The 24002-nt window shown below is 37.9% G+C and overlaps 1 protein-coding gene across 4 annotated transcripts in view; it reads right to left on the bottom strand.

Annotated features, from left to right (window-relative positions):
• The window catches only part of LOC126926982 (A disintegrin and metalloproteinase with thrombospondin motifs 3-like), a 102746-nt gene extending 79045 nt beyond the window's left edge, over window positions 1–23701 (bottom strand). The window contains exons 1-5 of one of the 4 annotated variants that reach the window (XM_050743290.1): window positions 23525–23686; window positions 22746–22870; window positions 22185–22277; window positions 21316–21551; window positions 7120–7193 (exon numbers count right to left, since the gene is read on the bottom strand). In XM_050743290.1, coding sequence (XP_050599247.1) covers window positions 7190–7193; window positions 21316–21551; window positions 22185–22262 — 318 coding nt within the window. In that variant the 5' untranslated portion in view covers window positions 22263–22277; window positions 22746–22870; window positions 23525–23686 and the 3' untranslated portion in view covers window positions 7120–7189. Of the gene's footprint in view, window positions 1–7119; window positions 7194–21315; window positions 21552–22184; window positions 22278–22745; window positions 22871–23524 lie in introns of those variants that run through there. The other 3 variants (XR_007715048.1, XM_050743288.1, XM_050743289.1) reach the window with 3 other exon arrangements.
• Window positions 23702–24002: the final 301 nt, after the last annotated feature.

A 24002-nucleotide genomic window follows, 5' to 3' on the forward strand; every position in this document is an offset into this window, starting at 1 on the left:
TTGGTCTCAAAATGGATCTTTGTTGAAACGACCTTTTTCGTTTAAATAATATGTAAGTTTTTTATTTATTTAAAGATAGCTACGCATCTTTCCATTTACGTAAATCGATCTCTTCCATCTTCGTGAGTTAGATCTGTCGAAAGTTTTTTCGCTTTCTCGAGTTGGCAAGTTGGAAAAAAAAAGAATCCCTGACATCGCGACGCGAAAGAATGATCGATTTGCCATAGAATGGTCATGTACAGTGAACGGCAATACTATCGCAACATCCTTCGCAATTGAATAATTTCTTCGTAAGGTCAGACCAAACGACTTGAGTTTTTGCGATGAACAAGGTAGAGGTTTATTTTTCAAGCTTTCTTTATCTGGGTTTAGGGCAACGGAAATTGGAACATCTTTCGAAGATTCGCACACGTACAGAACGTTAAAAAAATAATTTATTCCGAAATCTTTCAACTTTCGATTCGCCTTTCATCTCTTCGATTCGCCATCTGAACAAATATTTTGAAAAATTCAAATCAATTTATATGCTCGTCCTTGCTTCTTTCATAACACGGATTACTATCATTTTGAATGAACATGTGTGTAAATTTCGAGCTATCGCGGGGAGACGCGGTCGTTAGAATACGCGTCAACGAGAGTCGTAAATTCCCGTTACGATTAGAATAATCGACACCACGAATAGTTCGATCCCCGTATTTCGGTTAGGATAATCGGGGTGGTTGATGCGGTATAACACTGAGAGTCACAGAATTATAATAATGTATATTTCCAACAATTAGTCTACACGATTGAGAAGAGATAAACAATTAACAACTTTATCGCACGCAGATAATGTAGATGTATACAATATAGAGCAAGGCTCTTACAATTGAACTTAGTCTCTTGGTGGACGTAGCACGATATGATACTTAATAGAATAAGCGAATGTTTGGCAATGTCCCGGATCGACTTGAATTGGTGTTCTGTTCAGAGTTAGACGTTAGGCGTTAGAATTTTGACTAATTGGTCGCTCTTGCGTTGAGATGGAAGAAAGTTCAGTGTGGGTGTGCCCTTTTGCATGACGAACGCGGATTCGTTGTTCACACTTTTCGTTAAGAAAAGTGAGGGTAATGATCCGCGATGTCGATTGGTTATGCCCTACGCTGATGCTTGAAGGGATGGGTAGAAGGCCTCCTACCATCGTGGTTGATAGGAGACCTTGTTCATGGAAAAACCTGATTGATTTATTAGCTAGCTATTCGATTCTTCCCGATGGGTGCGTGTTTGCTTTCTCCGTATTTTTTCAGCGCGCCTGATAAACCCAAGGACCTCTCTAAAAACCAGATGTGCTTCGACAAATATTTTTTGGCTTAAGAAATTCTTCAGGACAAAGGGGTTGACTGAAGACGCCTGTTGATACAATACAGTGACAGCGAAAGAATATATTGGGTCCTTAGGTTTATTGAGGGTCGGAGTGACGTTACGCAGGCCGCTGGCTGTCCGGTCGCGAGGGCTGGCATGCAGATGTTTAGGCGACGTAACAATGTGCTTTTTTCGTGATTCGAATTAAAAGAATTAAACAAATCGGAACGTTGTTTTCCTTGTTGTAGCAATTGTACCTTGTGTAACATTTTTATTGCGCTCGTAATTCACGATACTTAGGCTGCAACATACCGAAACTCTTCTCATACTTGTATCGCATTAGGGGCAAATGTTACATGGTTGCAGAACCGTACAAGCAATATGCCGGAGACAAAGTGGGGTGGGATTTTATGTACCAAGTTAATGCTACATTCCGTTCTCGTTTTTGCCGGTGTGGAGACGCGGATAGCGTTTATTATGCTCGCATTTAGGTATTCCGTGGCTGCTTCGATTTCATCATTGGTTTTTAGTGAGGATGAGGCTGAAGTTGTGTGGGTAAAGACTTCTCTGAAGAGCTGCCAGTTGGTGTGTTGGTTATGAATGGAGCCATTAGGTGTATTCTCGATGATAGTTGAACTGACTGTTACTATCACGGGGGAATGATCAGAGGAGAGATCAGCCGAGGAATTGATTTGGACGTGTCTTGACGAGATATTTTTAGTTATGAAGAAATCAAGGAGATCGGGTATTTTGTTTGTGTCGGTGGGCCAGTGTGTGGGTTCGTATGTGGTAAGGTAGTTGAGGTTGTTGGTTATTATGCTGTTGAGGAGGTTTTTGCCTCTTACTGTAACCAGTCTGCTACCCCATTGGGTGTGTTTAGCGTTGTAGTCTCCTCCGGCTATGTATCTGTTGCCCAGGGTGTCCAGGAAGTGGTCAAAGTCTTCTTTGGCGATGGAGTGTCTGGGAGGGCAGTATACAGCTGAAGTGGTGATTGTACCATGACAGTCTTCTATTGCTACGTTTGTTGCTTGGAGGTAGTCTTTCTGGAATGGTTGAAGTTCGTAGTGCTTGATGTTTGATTTGATTATGATTTCGGTGCCGCCGTGGGCCTTTCCGCTGGGGTGTTGGGTGTGGTAGAAGTTGTAGACGTGTATTTTGAGGTAGTTTTTGTCGGTGAAGTGGGTTTCGCATATGAGCATCACATCGATTTGCTGTTGTTTTAAGAATAGTTCTAGTTCAGATTTGTGCTGAGCTAGACCGTTGGCGTTCCACAGAGCTATTCGCATTGGTTTTATTTTGCTTCTGTGCGTATGAATTTGTCCATGAAGAGTGTGAGTAGTGACAGCAAGTTGTTAATTTGCTCAGTTTGCTTCTCGATAAGTTTTTCGAGTCTGGTAAAGTTGTCTGTGCTTTGTGGGGTGGGAATTCTATTTTCTGTGTATACACTGTGTGTTTTCGAGTTGTTTACGTTTCCTTGCGTTGCCTGCGCATAGGATACTGTTGGTGTGGTGAGTTTTTGGGGTTTAGGTTCTTGTATGGTTATGTCCTTGGGTCTCAGTTTTGGATACTTTATATTATGTAGTGTTTTGTATGCTGAGCATCCTTTGTAGTTCGCAGGATGCTCTCCTTGACAGTGGATACACTTGGCGGGGGTTTCCGGGGATTTAGTGCATTGGTCAGTGCGGTGATTACCTGCACATTTTACGCACCGGAAGTTGTGATTGCAGTATTTCTGCGTGTGGCCGTACCTTTGGCACCTTTTGCATTGTATTATTTCTTTCTTTACAAGAGGTGGCTCGAACTTAACTATGGAGTTCATCAGCCGATTGATGTTGTAGATTTCTTTGTTGTTTGTTTTTTGTTTTAAGTCTATAAAAAATAAGGATAGTGGGTTTTTTGTGATTCTATGCCTAATGTTGCTGATGTTAGTTACTTCGTGGCCGTGATTTAACAGTTCGCACTTTAGTTCGTCTAGATCGACTGAGTGGTGGATGTTGCGTAGCACCACTCGAAATGGTCTTTCTTGTTTGAGCTGGTATGTGTGGAATTTAGCGTTTAACGTTTTTAATAGCTTGGTTAACTTTCTATAGGCGTTTGGGTGGGTCGGCAGTATTTTCACGTGGTTGTTGTTAATCTTTAACTTGTAGTCCTCTTTGCTGATGTCTTTTTCGATAGTCTTAATCATTGACTGTATGTCGATTACGTCGTTAATGAATATCGGTGGGGGAGGGGGAATTCTTTGAGTATGGAGATTATTTACCTTTTCGGTTGTAATCATGGAGTCTTCCGTGGACTCCAGTATTGAAAATCTATTGTAGGTGGTCACCTGGCTGGCTGATGGTTTAGTTTGACTCTTGTTTACATTTGTCTTGGTTGGTTCGAGCTTTCGTTTTTTCGTGTGATGGTCGTTTACCAGGATAGATGTGTTGCCCTCTTGCCACGGGGGAGGAAAAATGGCGGTGTTATAATTTAGCTCCGGGGAGCCTGTTGGGAATGATAGAGCCATCATCGAGCTAGTTAATTCAGTGTGAAAGAACTAGTCGAGAGGCTGTTAACCCCTGGCTAGGTTAGTTGGATTCGCTTTCGACAGATGGGCGTCACGTGGAGTTTTGTGAACTTCACAGGGCACTGGACACACGTCTGCACGTCTCGGCACTCAGCAGCAACTGGATGGTCACTTGCTGCTTTGTGGACTTTGCCGGGCACGTCTGCACGCCTCGGCACTCACGAACGAACTGCTGAGAAACTCAACCTGAACATGGAAAAACTTCTAGAGTCCCTTCAAAGACGAGATAAGAGGGAAATAGAGGAAATAAACTTTAATATAGAACGATTTGAAGGAACTGAGAAAGCTACAAACTGGATATCAGAGTATGAAGAGGAATGCAAAAAATACAAAATAAAAAGCGATGAGGAAAAAGTCAAAGGTTTGAGAAAGTACCTAGGAAAAACAGCAAAAAGGAGGTACCAAACAAATCTACTGAAATCTGGAGGACACAACTGGGAACTTTGGTTTCGGAAACAAACACTCCACGATAGAGCAAATGTACAGGCTTATAAACGAAATAATAGTAGCACTAGAAAACAAGGAATACTGCACAGCCCTCTTTATAGACATAGGGAAAGCATTCGATAAAATTAACCATGAAAGTCTACTACAAACAATTAGGAAATAATTCCCGGAGCAAATACACCAATTAATAAAATCCTATCTAAGCAGCAGAACCTTCGTAATAAAAATCAAGGACACACATTCTCAAGTTAAAGACATCAAGGCCGGGGTACCACAAGGAAGCGTCCTAGGCCCAATACTATACACATTATACACGGCGAACATACCAACAACTACCAACAGCACAGTATTGACATTCGCGGACGACACAGCTATACTAGTCAGGCATACTAACCCAGAAACGGCAGTCAAAATACTACAAGAACATATCATAAAAATAGAAAATTGGCTACAAGAAAAACAAATAAAAGCGAACCCCAATAAATGCAACCATATTACATTCACGCTACGAAAAAAGATACCACCAAACATCCTATTGAACGGCACGCATATAACGCAAACAAAGCATGTCAAATACCTAGGACTCCACTTAGATACACAACTCACATGGAAACTACACATCAAATCAATAGTAGAAAAAATACAGAAAACAAGGAGACAAATGCATTGGCTAACAAGCCGAAAATCCAAACTAAACATAGAAAATAAATTAAAAATATATAAAACGATCATAAAACCAATTTGGACGTAAGGAATACCATTATGGGGGACGGCAGCAATGAGCCATATAAACAAAATAGAGGTAATACAGGCTAAAATCCTCAGAACAATAGTAAACGGACCTTGGTACGTCAGAAACGAAGATATACGGAGGGACCTGGGAATGCCAACGGTCAAGGAAGAAATTAGCAGATACTCCGAGAAATACAAATCAAGAATAGCAACACACCCAAACCGGCTAGCTGCGGAAACATACAAAACCATAAACATGGACAGAAGGCTAAAAAGGAAGCACCCAGCAGACCTTATAAAGGACATAACCTAACAAACACGAGGATGGTACCCCGCTGGGGGTAGCCACCAACATGCTAATTTAACCGTTAAAAAATTCCACCAAATGTCCAAATTGGACAAATTGTGAATTTTAATAAATAAATTAAAAAAAAACTGTACGCGTTAACAAAATAGTTCCAACTTACTTGAAAATAGTTGCTTGATTCAAGCAACTGTACGCGTTAACAAAATAGCTTCAAGTTATTTGAAAATACTTGCTCCACTCAACTGCACACATTAATAAAATGGTTTCAAGTTACTTGAAAATAGTTGCTTGATTGAGGTAACTTGACCAATCTGAATCGTCATAAAAACTTGGAAGGATATTTCATGCAAAATTACAGGTTCACATTGGCAAAATGATTTTAACTTACTTGAAAATAGTTGCTTGATTCAAGCAACTGTACACGTTAACAAAATAGTTTCAAGTAACTTGAAAATAGTTGCTTGATTCAGGTAACTTGAGCAATCTGAATCATCATAAAAACTTGGAAGGATATTTCAAGCAAAATTACAGATTCACATTGGTAAAATAATAGGTTCACATTGACAAAATGGTTTCGAATTGCTTGAATTCAAATCGTTTGACGAAGCAACATGACTAATCTGAATAGTTTAATTGTCATCTTTATCCAAGACTCGCATAGTCAATCGAGCCATTCGGAAATCACATTGACCAACTCCAAAATTGAAAAGTAGAGAAAAGTAATTACAAGTATCGCAAGTGGTGAGACAATATGCGATAAAAATGAAAAGATGAGCGTGGCATTAAGCTCTAAGGAACTAGAGGTTTTGTGAGAATCAATCGTGTACTTGGACGATGAAATTGCGAAATTGTGAGATTGTCCAAAGATGAAGTTGGTCAATTTGACTTTCGCCAGGCTCGATCGTCACTACGACAGTTCTCGCGTATCGAAACTATCTTGATGTTTGTGTGGACAGGTGAGACGAATGAGCGATCGTGGCGGAGAAGGATCGGGACATTCGGTCGTTACGATGGAAACAGAGTTACCGACTTTGTTTGGCCGTCGCGAATCAGTCGCCTGTTTTCCTTTTGGAGGCGTGACGAGGATATTACCAAATCGTCGAGAGCCAGCGTCCAGAATGTCCGCACCACCGAGCGGTAGAGGAAATACGCACTATCTTCGGTTGGACATTATGGACGACATCGCATACCTAAGAGCGAGGGAGGTAAGGATCTTTCGTTTATTCTTTTTCACTTTCTACCGTAATAGATCAGCCACAGATAGTCCACTTCGACGAATAGTTTCTTTCGATCGACGAGGAAACCGTCGAAAAGAAAGATTTAGGATATTGCAGCCGTTCGCCGATCAGGAGCGCCATTTACGCCGAAGGAGATCCGTTCTCTTAGAACGCTCATAGAGTCGCCTGTCTACCGTATTGGGTCTGCCTCCCTGCTATTCCTTTGTCTATATGCTGTCGATGGCTTCAGCGCTTGAGAAAGCTAAAAAGACCAGATGTGGAGTTTTCCTAGAAGTGGTGACCACTTCAACAAAAATAAACGAAAGATCCTTACCTCCCTCGCTCTTAGGTATGCGATGTCGTCCATAATGTCCAACCGAAGATAGTGCGTATTTCTTCTACCGCTCGGTGGTGCGGACATTCTGGACGCTGGGTCTCGACGATTTGGTAATATCCTCGTCACGCCTCCAAAAGGAAAACAGGCGACTGATTCGCGACGGCCAAACAAAGTCGGTAACTCTGTTTCCATCGTAACGACCGAATGTCCCGATCCTTCTCCGCCACGATCGCTCATTCGTCTCACCTGTCCACACAAACATCAAGATAGTTTCGATACGCGAGAACTGTCGTAGTGACGATCGAGCCTGGCGAAAGTCAAATTGACCAACTTCATCTTTGGACAATCTCACAATTTCGCAATTTCATCGTCCAAGTACACGATTGATTCTCACAAAACCTCTAGTTCCTTAGAGCTTAATGCCACGCTCATCTTTTCATTTTTATCGCATATTGTCTCACCACTTGCGATACTTGTAATTACTTTTCTCTACTTTTCAATTTTGGAGTTGGTCAATGTGATTTCCGAATGGCTCGATTGACTATGCGAGTCTTGGATAAAGATGACAATTAAACTATTCAGATTAGTCATGTTGCTTCGTCAAACGATTTGAATTCAAGCAATTCGAAACCATTTTGTCAATGTGAACCTATTATTTTACCAATGTGAATCTGTAATTTTGCTTGAAATATCCTTCCAAGTTTTTATGATGATTCAGATTGCTCAAGTTACCTGAATCAAGCAACTATTTTCAAGTTACTTGAAACTATTTTGTTAACGTGTACAGTTGCTTGAATCAAGCAACTATTTTCAAGTAAGTTAAAATCATTTTGCCAATGTGAACCTGTAATTTTGCCTGAAATATCCTTCCAAGTTTTTATGACGATTCAGATTGGTCAAGTTACCTCAATCAAGCAACTATTTTCAAGTAACTTGAAACTATTTTATTAATGTGTGCAGTTGAGTGGAGCAAGTATTTTCAAATAACTTGAAGCTATTTTGTTAACGCGTACAGTTGCTTGAATCAAGCAACTATTTTCAAGTAAGTTGGAACTATTTTGTTAACGCGTACAGTTTTTTTTTAATTTATTTATTAAAATTCACAATTTGTCCAATTTGGACATTTGGTGGAATTTTTTAACGGTTAAATTAGCATGTTGGTGGCTACCCCCAGCGGGGTACCATCCTCGTGTTTGTTAGGTTATGTCCTTTATAAGGTCTGCTGGGTGCTTCCTTTTTAGTCTTCTGTCCATGTTTATGGTTTTGTATGTTTCCGCAGCTAGCCGGTTTGGGTGTGTTGCTATTCTTGATTTGTATTTCTCGGAGTATCTGCTAATTTCTTCCTTGACCGTTGGCATTCCCAGGTCCCTCCGTATATCTTCGTTTCTGACGTACCAAGGTCCGTTTACTATTGTTCTGAGGATTTTAGCCTGTATTACCTCTATTTTGTTTATATGGCTCATTGCTGCCGTCCCCCATAATGGTATTCCTTACGTCCAAATTGGTTTTATGATCGTTTTATATATTTTTAATTTATTTTCTATGTTTAGTTTGGATTTTCGGCTTGTTAGCCAATGCATTTGTCTCCTTGTTTTCTGTATTTTTTCTACTATTGATTTGATGTGTAGTTTCCATGTGAGTTGTGTATCTAAGTGGAGTCCTAGGTATTTGACATGCTTTGTTTGCGTTATATGCGTGCCGTTCAATAGGATGTTTGGTGGTATCTTTTTTCGTAGCGTGAATGTAATATGGTTGCATTTATTGGGGTTCGCTTTTATTTGTTTTTCTTGTAGCCAATTTTCTATTTTTATGATATGTTCTTGTAGTATTTTGACTGCCGTTTCTGGGTTAGTATGCCTGACTAGTATAGCTGTGTCATCCGCGAATGTCAATACTGTGCTGTTGGTAGTTGTTGGTATGTTCGCCGTGTATAATGTGTATAGTATTGGGCCTAGGACGCTTCCTTGTGGTACCCCGGCCTTGATGTCTTTAACTTGAGAATGTGTGTCCTTGATTTTTATTACGAAGGTTCTGCTGCTTAGGTAGGATTTTATTAATTGGTTTATTTGCTCCGGGAATTGTTTCCTAATTATTTGTAGTAGACTTTCATGGTTAATTTTATCGAATGCTTTCCCTATGTCTATAAAGAGGGCTGTGCAGTATTCCTTGTTTTCTAGTGCTACTATTATTTCGTTTATAAGCCTGTACATTTGCTCTATCGTGGAGTGTTTGTTTCCGAAACCAAAGTTCCCAGTTGTGTCCTCCAGATTTCAGTAGATTTGTTTGGTACCTCGTTTTTGCTGTTTTTCCTAGGTACTTTCTCAAACCTTTGACTTTTTCCTCATCGCTTTTTATTTTGTATTTTTTGCATTCCTCTTCATACACTGATATCCAGTTTGTAGCTTTCTCAGTTCCTTCAAATCCAAACCCAAACAAATAAATTCACTGAAGGCGCTCACATCAGAAAATGAAATAGCAGGAACATCGGATGGGAAGGAAGAAAAACACTAAAATGCCCGGAGAAGTACGAACCATTGATAAAACTGCGAGTTAAAGTCAACGATCAAAAAGAGATTAAAGGTGTCTACGGGAGCGAATGCAAGTTTTATCGATCAAAAGATCATTGATCAGATAAAAGAAGACAAGAGCATGTTCAAAACCATCAATGGGGAAGACTTCACGAGTAGCCGGGCAAGACTAAAAATGAGGATAAACAAGATAGAGAAAGAGATAGATGTGTATATAGTACGCAATAATAACTTCACATATGATCTCATCTTAGGGCTGGACGCCATAAGGGAATTCAAACTAAGACAAGACGAGAATTTGAGGGTTAGCCAAAAAGTAGACGACAAAGAGGAAGTAATATTTAATAGAAAAGAAGAAAGAAGAAATAACCAGAGAAGAAAGGTAAACGTTACCGAACACAAGGAGACGGGTAAGCCTATGGACAACCTAGAACACCTAAATAACCTACAAAAAATAGAGGTAAGCCAACTTATAGAGAGATGTATTTGCTAAACACAATGTGGGAACCAGGAAATCACAAGAAGCTTCTATTAAGCTAATCGAAAATAAATACATATCAAAGAAACCATACAGATGTAGCATTCCAGATCAGAGAGAAATAGAACTCCAGATTACGAAACTACTAGAACACGATCTCATAGAGGAATCAAGTTCACCATTTGCAGCACCAGTGACACTAGCCTTTAAAAAAGAGTCGAATCGTAGAGATAGACTATGTATTGATTTCAGAGAGATAAACAAAATTGTAGTTCCGGAACCACAACCATTCCCAAGAATTGAAGATATCATAGTCAAAGCGGGAAATTGCCATTTCTTCTCAACGTTTGACATTAATTCGGCGTTCTGGTCAAAGAGGCGATTCAGTACTGGCAGCATTGGTTAATCGGTAGATACTTCACTGTCCTTTCAGACCATAAACCGTTGGAATCAATGAGAATCAAAGCAAGAACCGATGAAACTTTAGGAGACCTGATGCACTACTTATCGCAGTACGACTTCAAAATCATCTACTCACCAGGAAAACACAACATAGAGGCAGTCGCGCTATCCAGGAACCCCGTCTTAGAAAGTTTTGAGAACGAAGGAGAGGTTTTGAAAGTAGCGAATATTATAAAAAAACAAGACATAATCCGAGATCAGAAAGAAAACAGAGAAGATATTAAAAATACGAAAGACCTTATAAAAAAATCAGAGATTTTTTTTAAAAATATTAAAGGACGCCAACGTATATTCGTCTCACAAGAGTTTAGTTTAGGCGAGCATATCATAAAGACGGTGCATGATTTCTTTGGCCATGTTGGAAGGAATCACATATTGAAAAAAATCCGACCCTTTTATTATTTCAAAAATATGGACCGAATTGTCGACAAATTCTGCAAACAATGCGAAACCTGCATTAGGAATAAAAGCAGAACGAGAAGACCGATCGGGCTTATGTGGAGACTAGGACCAGCGAGGAAACCGTTTGAAATAATGTCATTCGATACGGTCCGAGGTTTTTCCAACAACAACTCACCAAAGAAGTATATGCATATACTCATAAATCACTTTTCAAGGGCTGTTTTTATGTCCACATCGAAAACACAACGCGCGGAAGATATCATAAAACTTATAAACTCGACAGGAGAAACTGACTCCATAAAAATTATCCTTGCAGACCGATACCCAGCGATGACATCCAAGGAAATTCAAGAGTACGCGAGAGAGAAAAACATTAAATTAATTTTCACCTCGACAGACTGTCCATCCTCCAATGGACTAAACGAGAGGGTAAATCAAACATTAGTAAACAGAATCAGATGCAAGATCAATTCGAAAAAAAAAAAAGAAACTGGACAAAGATCGCAGAAAAAAGCGTAGAAGAATACAATCACACCAGACACAGTGTAACGGGATTTGCCCCAAATCACTTACTGTATGGGAAAATGATCGAAATCATCTCTAAGGGAATAACAGAGAAGAAGATAAACTTAAAAAGAGACAGAGAAGAAGCATTTAAAATCTCAGCAAGAAATTTCGAAATCAACAAACAAAAATATGACAAAAAAAGACGAGAACACGAGTTTAAAATTGGTGATACGGTCTTCACCCACAACGGAAACAGAATGAATAGAAATAAGCTGGAAGAAATTAGGAAAGGACCTTTCAAAATTTTGAGAAAGATTTCAAACTCTATATATGAAGTGGATAACGGTAACCGGAGATCTGAAGGGAATTTCTTCAAACTGGCCCGGAAAAACGACCGAACAGAAAGGAAGTCGATCGAAGAGCTTCCGTTCCAACAGCTTCGACGTGTCGACATTGCACGGAGCTAAAAGTAAGCTTAGCGGATCCTCGAAAGCCGCTATTTCGACCTTTATGGCACCGTCGAATTGGTTCACGAAGAGACACCAACCGATGTCGAAGAAGCCGGAAGATTTAGTAACGGCCAGTTTAAGTCTCAAGTTCGATAAATCGAAGGTAGTGAAGGCGGTGAAGGAAACGTTGGGTAAAAAGTCCCCTAATAGCGAGGTCAAACACAAAGTCGTATGGGACAACACTAGTGGAACCAAAGTGGACGCTCAGGTAAGTTGTATTTCTCGTTACGATATCGTTTCTTGTTTAAGAGCCATCGTAGGTGAAAGGGGGAATGAAAAAGAAAATCGTAAATCGTAAAATCTCTTCCAGAGAATGCACTTTATCGTAAAAATTAATAAAGTCAACAACAACGTGAAATTAAATAATTGTTGTTTGATATTCTGTATTATCGATATAGGTGAAACGTGGAGAAGATAATTTGCAATCATTGCGGACAATATCGCAGTGACATTATTATCAATCGGTAATATTAAAGATAAAATTCATATGGGATGAAAACAGAGCGTCAAAAGTGGTTATTTTCCGATCTTCTTGCGAAGGGAAAAATGTTTAAGAACGGCTCTCAGCAAGGAATAAAAAATGTTATTACAGTTCCATTTTCGTGTTCGTTTTTTTTCTACATGATCCATGTGAAATAATTCTTCAGATGCTCTGCTGGTAAATGAATCGACGTTTGTAATAGAGGAAATATGAAGTACAGCGAGATCGTTGTTGACTATTGTTCTACACCGATATCGACAAAATAATTCTTCGACAACTCTATTGATAAATCAATTGTAGTTTGAAATCAAACGAATCTGAAGTACCATCAGTTTGTTGCTACGAGAACAATAGTCACTAACGATCTCGCAGTAATTCGGATTCGTTCGATTTTAAACTTCAATTGTTTTACCGACAGAATCTCTGAATAATTATTTTGCTGGTAAATTCTGTTGGTATATCGATTAGAGTTTGGAATCGAGCAAGTACGAAGTACAAGATGGCTATTGTTCTCCAGTAGCAACAGTCTGATAGTATTTCAGATTCGCTTGATTTCAAACTTAGTTCCTTTGGTTTAATTACTGATTTATCAGCTGGATCAAAATTTAAAGAAAATGAAGATCAAGTGTAGCGCGTAAGTTTTACCTCTGCTTAATTTTTTCATCTATACACTCATCTTTTTCAACTTCCATGTCACATTTCGTATAAATGCTAATAATTCTTTGTTTTTTTTTTGATAAATTCTCTTAAACGTCGCACAAGAATTTTTCGTTCGCGAGGAGGTGCAAAAATGGCCACTTTTTGACTTAGGTCAAAATTTGCAAATTTGGGGTTAGCCCCAACTTAACCACACTTTTAATCCAACATGAATTTTATTTTAATATTACTGACCTCTGATGGTGGATCTGCGATACTGTACTTAATGATTGTAAACTATCTTATCGACTTCTCATCTATATTAATAATATAGAAATGTTAAATATTATTTTGAATATTAGGAATATTAAATAACAGTTAAATACTTAAATATATGTTATTTGATTTGTTTTAGAACGAAGCTCATTCTCTGGAGTGAAACCTTTAGTTTCTCTTTCTTACGCGATAAAGGAGAGGTGCAAGGATTTAAATATTTATAACATTATGACCTTTATTCTTTAAGCATGAAAATATTTTAAATACAAGCATATAAATATTACATATAAATATTTCTATTTACATATACATCAAGTAAATTTACATGTACATTTTCATCTTGGTAAAAAGAACGTGTAAATTATCGTATTTACTATTACGTATTTTAACGCGAAATCTCGTTTCATAAAAATTTTCATTCAAATACGTAAATACATAATATTCATAAATTTATAAGAACAATTTTGTCCGTAGGTATTTGGTAGCGCAATTGAGAAGATGTTAACGGCGGAAAAGGGAAACGATACGGGGGCTTCCGGGTCGAGCGGAAAGCCCTCGGTATCTCCGAACAAACCAATGTCAGGCAAAGTGACAAATTGGTTTTCAAATACCAAGAATCAAAATCGGAATCAGACGGAATCCAGCGAACCGTCTCTCTGTTCTTCCCTAAAGGACCTATTCAAGAAGTAATGGGGAAGAACAAATGCTAATAAATGTTAAGTGTCTCTAGTTTAATTAACACTTCTTTATCTTTATCTTTATTAACACTTATTTATTTAAGAATTTATTCAGAGATTAACACGACCTAATAGATGACTGACAATCTGGTGTAATTCAAATTAACGAGCTATACTTTCCTTGTATTTTCTTATTGCTATACCTCTACAATATTCTTTTATCGTATCTGTCGATTTTAATCTCACACAAATATCTAATAAATGTGTATACAGTAGTTGACGAAAATATTAGATAGAAGATTTTTGCGAATATATATTATGTGTGTTAGTGTTTTTCTTCACTTCACTTCAATGTAACGAGACGTGTCTATCATGATTACACCGGTAAAAATTGAGACTAATTTGGAAATATATATATGGAAGCTAGAAGATGCTTATTGCAGACGTACACATAGCAAAAAACTAATGTACAATGTAAAGAGTATTTTTAAACATATGATTGATTAGGGGTAAAAATGCTCCTACTAAAAATATTGTGACTTATTTATACAATACATAATTAACTGTCCAAATACCGATGGTAATCAATAAGCATCTTATAATTCCTATTTACATTTGTTTCAAAAGCTTCTTTCGTTTCATAAGGAAATAATAGATGCACGACACTTTTTGTTTTATATTATTCTATCGATTTATGTATGATCTATTTTGTAGTAATAGAACAAAACGAAAGAAACTTTTGAGACAGCCTAATGCATCTTGAAATTCATGAAAAGCTTCAACAAAATATTCATGGAAAGTTTCTGTAAGCGTCCGAGTACTTTCGTGAGCCGTTATATGTATAATAATTCGTTACAATGTTAGTGATAGCTTGGAAAGTGAACTATTTTTATTATACATCTTTTTACTTTCCATATTACGCTCATAGATACTCTAAAACGCCGCGATACTAACTCTTATCTATCATGTTTACGAATGCCTATAATTTGTGAAACCGCTTCTGATTTTACGGAAATTTTGCAGTTGCTTGATGAATGAAACAGATTTGTTAAGAGAATCACATGTTATAGATACCTGAACTGTGATTTATTTAATATATCTTTTCTGATTTGTTATCCTGCAACATTTCCATGTTTTACGAAGCTTTAAATTAAATTTCACAAGTTTATTTTCCTTAAGCTAAAGACGATGCTGGTGAAATATTTATTTCTGAAGTAAAAAGTAAAAATATAGCTTACATATTGCTTGTATTTAATCATGTATTACGATTAATCCTGTTGCGATACTCGTATATTTCAGTTAGGCTCTGGTTTTAGTAAACAAGAAAGATTTATAATATCTTAAGAGGATGTTTAGCATGAAATCATGCTAATAAGAAGTTTTTCATGTTTTTCTTCAGGCTTAAAATATTTTTTAATGTTGTGAAAAAATTGGGTTGAAAATGAATAAAAGGGTGCAACAGGGTATTTAAACAAACTAATGTCTCTTATATGAATAAGTCGAGTGATATGCTGTAAATTATTTTCACAAAAAGACACCCATTTTTATTATTGTTTTCTAAACAAAATTCAATATGATTTGTTATACCTGTAATAGGAAGTTTCTTTAACTAACATTTAGTTATCGATCCTATTTTTATTGAAGTTTAACAATACTGTTCAATGTTAATAATTATTAATTTATAAGTGAAGGGTAATTCCAACGAAGAAAGATATCATTTGCAAACAAATAGTTTCAGATGAAATCAGCATTGGTACTGTAAATTTAAGATATTATAAATCTAATATGTATTGTATCGCAAAGCGGGATTCATGATGAAAAATTAAATATAAAAGTCCATGAAATTTCGCAAATTTAAACATCTCAGTTGATACAGCTTTAATAAATGTGGACAAAAGTTTAGTCTATCTTTATATTTAAATAACGCATGATATTTAATTCTACAGTATAATTAAACAAAGATTCGAAGCTGAAAATTTCGAAATATAATTGAACAATATATCGTACAATAAATGTTATATGATGTTCTGTAAAGGAGAATTGCATTTTTATGAAGAGGATCAAAGATAAAAGAGATTTTTGTTGAACGATACGACCGTTTCGAAATTCCATTTTGATCTTGTGTATGTATAGTGTATCTCGTACAAAAGATATTACAACAAGCGTCCAGTCATAATGTGAAACATTAATCAAAATTTCTAATCTCGAGTGTTTCAAGTCCCAGAACTCATCTTAATAAATATAAGAAGGACAGATTAAATTCAATCTTATTTTTCTAATTTTCTCGTTAATAATTAAATATGAGCATCAATCAATCAATAGTTCATAATGCACGGTATAATGCGTGTATAACATTCATCTGATTTCAATTAACTTACGTTTAAGCAAAATAATTATTCGAACTAGTTTATCATTCACATTATTACACATTTTAATTGTATATATATCTAGTACAACATAGAAAGGATGTTTTAGGATTATGAGTATTCTTTTAATTTTTAAGAAGAACAATAAGTATGCATAGTATTTCTTTTATCTCATATTCTAATTTCACCACATTGAATTTTCTAAAGAAAGATGATCTATTTATTTTAGATAACGCAAATCCTTTATTTTAGATATGCAAAGTCAAATATATTTTTGTCAATAAAGACACAAAAAATCTTAGATGTCTAAATGTCAGCTTTAAGAACAGTAGACTTGCCTGCCTTCAAACTTAAATGTCCTTTCCAGTAGTAAAACTTAAAATGACATTAACAACGGCAGTAATATTTACGCCTACAGATGGAGGATATTAGACTTCGATTAAAATACAAGTAGCTCAATAAATATGAGTCTAAGTACGATGGTTAAAGAATAACGATTCGTCATTCTTTATTCCAGCGCTTAATGCTATCCTTCTTTCAACAAATACAATCCTAGAACAATGCCGCTGAAGAGAAATGTTATGCGTGAATTTATTTGCCTTTGCGGGACGAAGGTTTATTAAATTATTAAATGAAAATATTAAATGAAAATGAATATGTATAATTGTGTGTATAAAAATTGATATATGTATGTATGTATAAAATATATATATGTATGTATATATATATATATATGTCGGGTTGGCGTTAAGATTAGAGTTAGGGATAAGGGCGTGAAACGAATCCCTATTGGCGCTAGACGTGATCGTTATGCAATAGAGGAGATATTTACTAGTGCAAATATGACTATGATGGAATTGGACAAGTAATCGCGATAATTAGATACTCGAGAAGCAAATGACGATGATCCTAGGCTCAATAACGAATCCGCGGTCAACGGGATGACGAACTTTACCCTTCGTTAGCGTCTAAGTTACACTGTATGTTAGAGCAAGGGGCAATTATTACGTATACGAAAGACAGGTCGATTGCCGATGAGATCGCACTAGAGTGAGTGGCTCTCCGTCGCGGTGACGCTGTCGAAGAAATCTATGATGGGTGTGCCTAAGGGAACGAGATCTCGGAGTCGTCATCGACTCCAGTCGGAGGTTCGGTGCGCATATCGAGATGGTGTGTAATAGAGCCGACAAGTTAATAGGAGCCCTTAGGGGAATTCTACCCAACATCAACGGGCCGCCCAGCTTGGCTCGTAGGCTCTACTACAACGTGTGGGAGTCCATCGTAACTTACGGAGCACCGGTGTGGGCTAGAGCAGCGAATACCGATAAGAACAGGAAAAAGCTGAAACGAGCACAACGAACGGCCCTGTGCATAACAACGCCGGCATACCGTACCGTCTCCCACGCGGCACTTTGCGTGTTGACCGGGAATCTCCCGATTTACATAAAGATAAAGATGCTCGGAGAGACCTACGAGAGGAACAAGATCCATGGGTCCAGGATTGGCACGGATGACGGCTGCAAGCTGAAGGAGGAACTGGAGGCGATTCGCAAGAAGGCCCAAGATGACTGGCAGAAGGAGTGGAACAACCACAAAAAGGAAAATATCACAAAGAAATTAATACCGAGTGCGCTGCTATTTACCAAAAAGAAGATGGACATCGATCACCACACCATGCAGCTGCTAACCGGGCATGGGAGCTTCGGTGTCTATAGAAAAAGGATTGGCAAGGACAGCGACGGCAACTGTCTCGACTGTGTAGACCCGAACGACGATGCAGAGCACGCCCTCTTCGCGTGCCCGAAGTGGACGGACAGAAGGATCGAGCTGGAGAACGCTCTGGGCGGGAAGATAGACGTGGGCAATCTGATCGCCACGTTGACCGCCAAGAACGAGAGCTGGAATAAATTCAGGCAATTCTGCAAGACCGTCATGTGTCACAGGAGGGTGACAGCGAGGGCCTGGGAAGAGGCAAGGGGGAGAACGAGCGAAACAACAACTACGTGGAGCAATGAGGGCAAGAACACGAAACAACGAAAAACCGCAGAAGGAGACCAGTCCAGTATTCTGAACTGGCTGAGAGGACGACATGAGCAGTAACTGCCCGAAGAAGTAGATACAACGGGGCACGAAAGGACAACCCTGATGACTGCCGACAGGTTTTACCGGGGTTGTCTGCCCTCTAAGCGGAGGAAGAAGGAGGAGGGGTTTTTAGTGGGTATGGCAACGACAACCGACCGACTCCCACATAACCCAGTGATGCGGGTCACTGGGCATGCGTAATTGCATTTTCCGCTCCCCACGCAAAAAAAAAAGACACGAGATCATCGGATTCGCGGAGAAAAGTCTCCGTTCGAAGGGTGTGGGAAATTGACGTTGCTGTTAATTGGTCAATTTCCATGTTGGTGGTTAGAGAAAGATATTAGCTGTCCTTGGGAAAAGTTGCTAGCGGGAAGCGTCGTTCGTGGAAGGATAGATTTCTCTTATCTTCCCGTAGTTGGGGCACAGGCTATTTGTCTATTTGAAAGACTTTGTATAATTGAAACTTAATATTCGTAGCCGGTCCTCGCTCAGCTAAACATATACTGTGAAGATGCGTTGGCATCTGGCAATCATCTTACCCGAAGGACAAAGTCTGCGTGTGGCGAGCCACGGGGCAGAAACCATTGAAACGTTTACCGTCGTGTCCTGTCCCAAGTATTTCTTTTAAGAAGAGCTATAGAATTACTTCATGCCTTTGTTAGACAAAACGTTCATCCCTTTGACCGCGGCTACGTTCGGCGACTGATTGTCGCCTCACTATCATAAATCTCAAATAAATACAGTCGGATCGAATGACAACAGTTTCTTAATACGGCTATGGTGAAATCTAAATTTCAATACTAGGGGTCTTCCCAAAGTTCCAAAGGGAACGTTCCGGTGTTCTTTCATCTCCGACATATATATATATATATATATATATATATATATATATATATATATATATATATATTATTATAATGACTTATTTTAATAATGACTTAATTTGTATAGTAAAAACAGCTAAAATCTCATGTAAGATTGTTGGGATGTTACGTGATATTTCTGTTGCATCATTGATTATCGTTATACTTTGAAAAATAATTAAGGAAGCGAACAATGCGTGGACGATTATGGCAGTATTATTAATAAACGAACGTTTAGTAGAGAATATGGATTTATTGGATAAGTAAATGTTTCATTAAATGTAACTGCTACATGCAGAATAATATGTTGTTACATGTATGAACTAAAGTTGATGTAATACTCATATTGTATTTATGGTTTCAAAGAATTAATAAAATCTGCTGAGATTCAAACGTATACTCTCCCTTTTATTCTATGAGAATTAAACATTTAGAAGATTTTATGAAAATGCACTAAAAAACAATCAGAAGCATCTGTTTCTCCTCTTTTTTTTCTTTTTTTTTTTTTAAATATGTTGATTGCCACGCGATTTTTATACTTATTTTGACTTGGATAGATAGATTAAAGCGTACCATACCAAGACATTTCATTCTTGCAAAATATTCTAGTCTATTTGCGTACGTGCTCATAATCTTGGCTGATAACCGCCATTCGCTATATACATCGTTGGTATCGACGTCAAAGGATTAACACAGACAAATACACAATCCATACAATCCGATTTGATTGATTTTAGATCTTGCATCAAACAGATCTCTATATAAACAGATAATTTCTGAATCTAAACATTTGTATCGCTTCTTCTTCCGCTTTGAAATCCTCTACAAACGCCTTTTATAGTCGTTCAACTTTTCAGCTCACAGAAAAGAACATTACGCGTATTCCTAGCAATCGCCCAAAGACTCGAACGTGTGCTTCGATAAAGCTACCTTAACTTTCATCGACACATCGATAACTTTGCGTTCCAAGATGTTATTACGCCCTAGAATCCCTAACATAATTTTAGAACCAGAATTTCTGTGCAAAACAATTCCATCGCTTTGTCACGCTTAACGGCTCAATCATCGAAACATGTATCATAACGCACGAATTATGATAAAAAAGAAACTGTCTTTCGAATAAAAGCAATCCGTTTGCCAGGTGCGCTTAAGGATGTACAGGACGTCGACGGAGCAAGTGTACGAAATACAGCCGCTGGAGGGTAACAGTTCCGCTCAACGTTACACTCAACAGCCGAAACAACGATTCTCTGAAATGCCTACTCCGTCGGTTTCGCCGACGTCTTCTCTCCGAAAGCGCGTCTCGGAACTGCCAAGAGCCGCGAGTGCATCCGTTTCCGGTGCTGCGGGCATTGTCTGCTCTAATACGGATCTGATATCGATCCTAAGCTCGTTAGCGTCTTCCGCGACGGAAATCAACCGATGCGGCGAGGAAGCGCCGAGTTCGCGGGACGATAGCAAATCAAACTGGCCCGGAAAAACGACCGAACAGAAAGGAAGTCGATCGAAGAGCTTCCGTTCCAACAGCTTCGACGTGTCGACATTGCACGGAGCTAAAAGTAAGCCTAGCGGATCCTCGAAAGCCGCTATTTCGACCTTTATGGCACCGTCGAATTGGTTCACGAAGAGACACCAACCGATGTCGAAGAAGCCGGAAGATTTAGTAACGGCCAGTTTAAGTCTCAAGTTCGATAAATCGAAGGTAGTGAAGGCGGTGAAGGAAACGTTGGGTAAAAAGTCCCCTAATAGCGAGGTCAAACACAAAGTCGTATGGGACAACACTAGTGGAACCAAAGTGGACGCTCAGCTAAGTTGTATTTCTCGTTACGATATCGTTTCTTGTTTAAGAGCCATCGTAGGTGAAAGGAGGAATGCAAGAACGCACATAATACGCAAAAATCTATGGCAGATTCAAAGTACAGTACTCGTTGTGATATTCGGTAAAGATAATAAGTTCTCCTATGGAGATTTCATTTTTCAAATTATTCTCGTACAAGTACGTATTTGCATAAATAAATAACACACGGTCTCTGCGTAAATACCCAGGCCAGTTATAAATATTTCAGTTGGCCAACGATATCTCAACATGTGGGACACTCACATGTGTGCTACTTCGTGAGCGATGATAAAGGCGCTGGTCAAGCCTTCGTCTCGATTTAACGCGCACGATCTCGCGGGATAGCATACTCCTGACACAGGTGCGTAACCGGAAGGACCTCCTATATCTAATCGCGTCAACCATACAGCAACATCGTGATTTACGTCCTTCGAGGACAGCATCTTTCTGTTCCATTTGTTCACGTTCTCGAGAGATCGTCTGGCATCGCCACGGCGGACCTACGACAACGTTTAATATTTTCTTAATAAAAGCTAGCAAATATTACGAATATATTATATTTATTATTACATCATGCATTATATACTATATATAAATATTCGTCAATGATAATAAATATATGTGCAAGTAATCGTGTTGTTGATTGTAATCAAATGTAACTTGTAACGCTATTAGTATTTTAATCTTCCTGAAAAATGTTGAAATGTTGATTCAACAGCAGAGAAGAATAGCAGAAAAAGAAAAGTAAAAGGAATCGCAAGTGTCGTATATCAATGATATTATCATAGGTCTATAACATTAAATTAAGATTCTTAAGAGATGAAAAAGGTTTAATAGTCGATTATACAGATATTTCGGATACACGATAAATGCGAGGTTTGTCAATGGTCCGTGAAAATTGTTTGTTTGGAAATTTGTTTCCAAGGGATCGTTCACGGTTGTCCAATTTAACAAAATGGAACTCGTTGCATTTTATCGATCTAAAACGTCATGCGCAGATATTTTGACCTATATAATTTATATACCATACACTGTACAGATAAGTAGAAAATAAAATAATTGACACTCGCATATGCGTATCTCAGATAGTTACTACTTTAGTTAAATGATTTAATTTAATGGAAATCGCTTACCATAACGTCTCGTTTTTCCGCGTATAAAATCATTCGTACGATCACTAGAATCATGTTGGATTCGAGCGATGGGTCCATGTAAATTGCACTGACCTAGGATTAAAATACGTACGAAAATGTAACAGGCGTTAAAACAGTATTACAGCCTTACAAATAAATTATTATTCAAAACTCTCGTAAATACATCGTATCTTATATAATTTTCCTAAAAAATTAATTTTATTCGTTATATTTATCTTAGGAAATGTACGTTATTAATCTCAACAGCATTGGAAAACCAATTACCGAATGGCTGAAATTAATCGATTACAAAATTCCATTACGGATAAATTATTTGCAGAACTCTTTAAAAGATACGTGTAAGCTTTGAACAGTGTAAACAGAAAATACAGAGCTTCCATCCGAGTATACGATCGAGATGTTTGAAAGCAAGTAGCGTACCTTGAAAATACAGAGATACGCATAACTCTGCCCTATGTTTCCCGGTTGCTCGCGTACATATGTAGGAGAAGGTATTCTATATCTAAGTATAATAACAGAATTTCGTTTGGTATTACTTACGATGTTTAAAAGAGCCAAGATATATTGCTGTACTCGAATTCCATGAAAATCTACCACGGAGTAATCAGCAGCTATTCCAAGCTCTAGCCATCGTGGCGGCGAATCCTTAGCAGTTGGTCTTTTCTCTAGAAATGACTTATCTTAGAAATCGACTTATCTTCCACGAAATTAGAAAGTCTACTCGACTCGACTTGATAGCTTAAACGCATGATTATTAAAAGCATAAATTAATATCTACGAGCAAGTATTCGTGGAATAATTATTATGATATAAATAATTATTTCAAAAGTATAATTTCAAAAATATCAATTCGGTATCACCGTGAATTTCATCCTGCAAATTTCTTTAAAATTCTTGACAAATTTTGGTAAACGTATTCCTCCAGCAAATTTGTCTATTTTTCTATTTTTTTACATTAAATTAGGCAAGATAGATAAAGATTCGTGCAATGGACAATATACATATGTGTAATAGACAGGGAATAATAAAATAAATTAAAAACAGCGAAATATAGATGAACGTGTAGAAGATCAAGCGAGAGTGGAACGCAATAGGGAGAATAATTGTAAACCGAGTTCCTTTTAAGGCTGAAGATAAGCTATTCTTATATTACATGCTGTTATTATTACTTTTGTACACGATAGATTGGAATATCAGTACAATTTCTTTCTTTCAGTAATATTCGATGATTCGTTAATTTATTAACCGCTATATTGTACGTGGTAAGTAGAAAAGCAACGATTGTACAAGAATGGCATTTGGAAAAATATTTGACTTACTTGATAATCTGTTCCTTTGCCATTTAGGACCAGAGAAGTATCCAATTTCCTCGGGATTTGTTATTTTATATAGGTTGGGGTTGATAATCAATCTCGGATCCACTCGGATTGGTTATCACACCTTTTATTTTCTCTCTTATACAAAACACCAAATCACACAGCAAACGTTTAAATTCTCCCAATGCGTCTTAGCAATTAAGGCGTGGTCGACTCCTATGACAAAAGAGCGTCGTTAGGAGTCGTACCAACACAACCCTAGTAACCTTTTAGTAACTAGCGGTCATACCAACTGAGCATTTCTCAACAGGATTTACGTCGATCGATAATTCTTCCACTATTGTATCGTTGTATTCTGTGGAGACATCGTCTTTTTCATCGTACAGAATCAATTTCTCAGCTTCTGGGTATTCCACGTCGAAGACGTCACCGGAAAGATTATAAAATCCCTGAACATCGTGGCTTAAGGAATCGCGTTTGC

The sequence above is a fragment of the Bombus affinis genome, unplaced genomic scaffold, assembly GCF_024516045.1.
Source record: "Bombus affinis isolate iyBomAffi1 unplaced genomic scaffold, iyBomAffi1.2 ctg00000068.1, whole genome shotgun sequence".
In the NCBI taxonomy this organism is placed as follows: Eukaryota; Metazoa; Arthropoda; class Insecta; order Hymenoptera; family Apidae; genus Bombus; species Bombus affinis.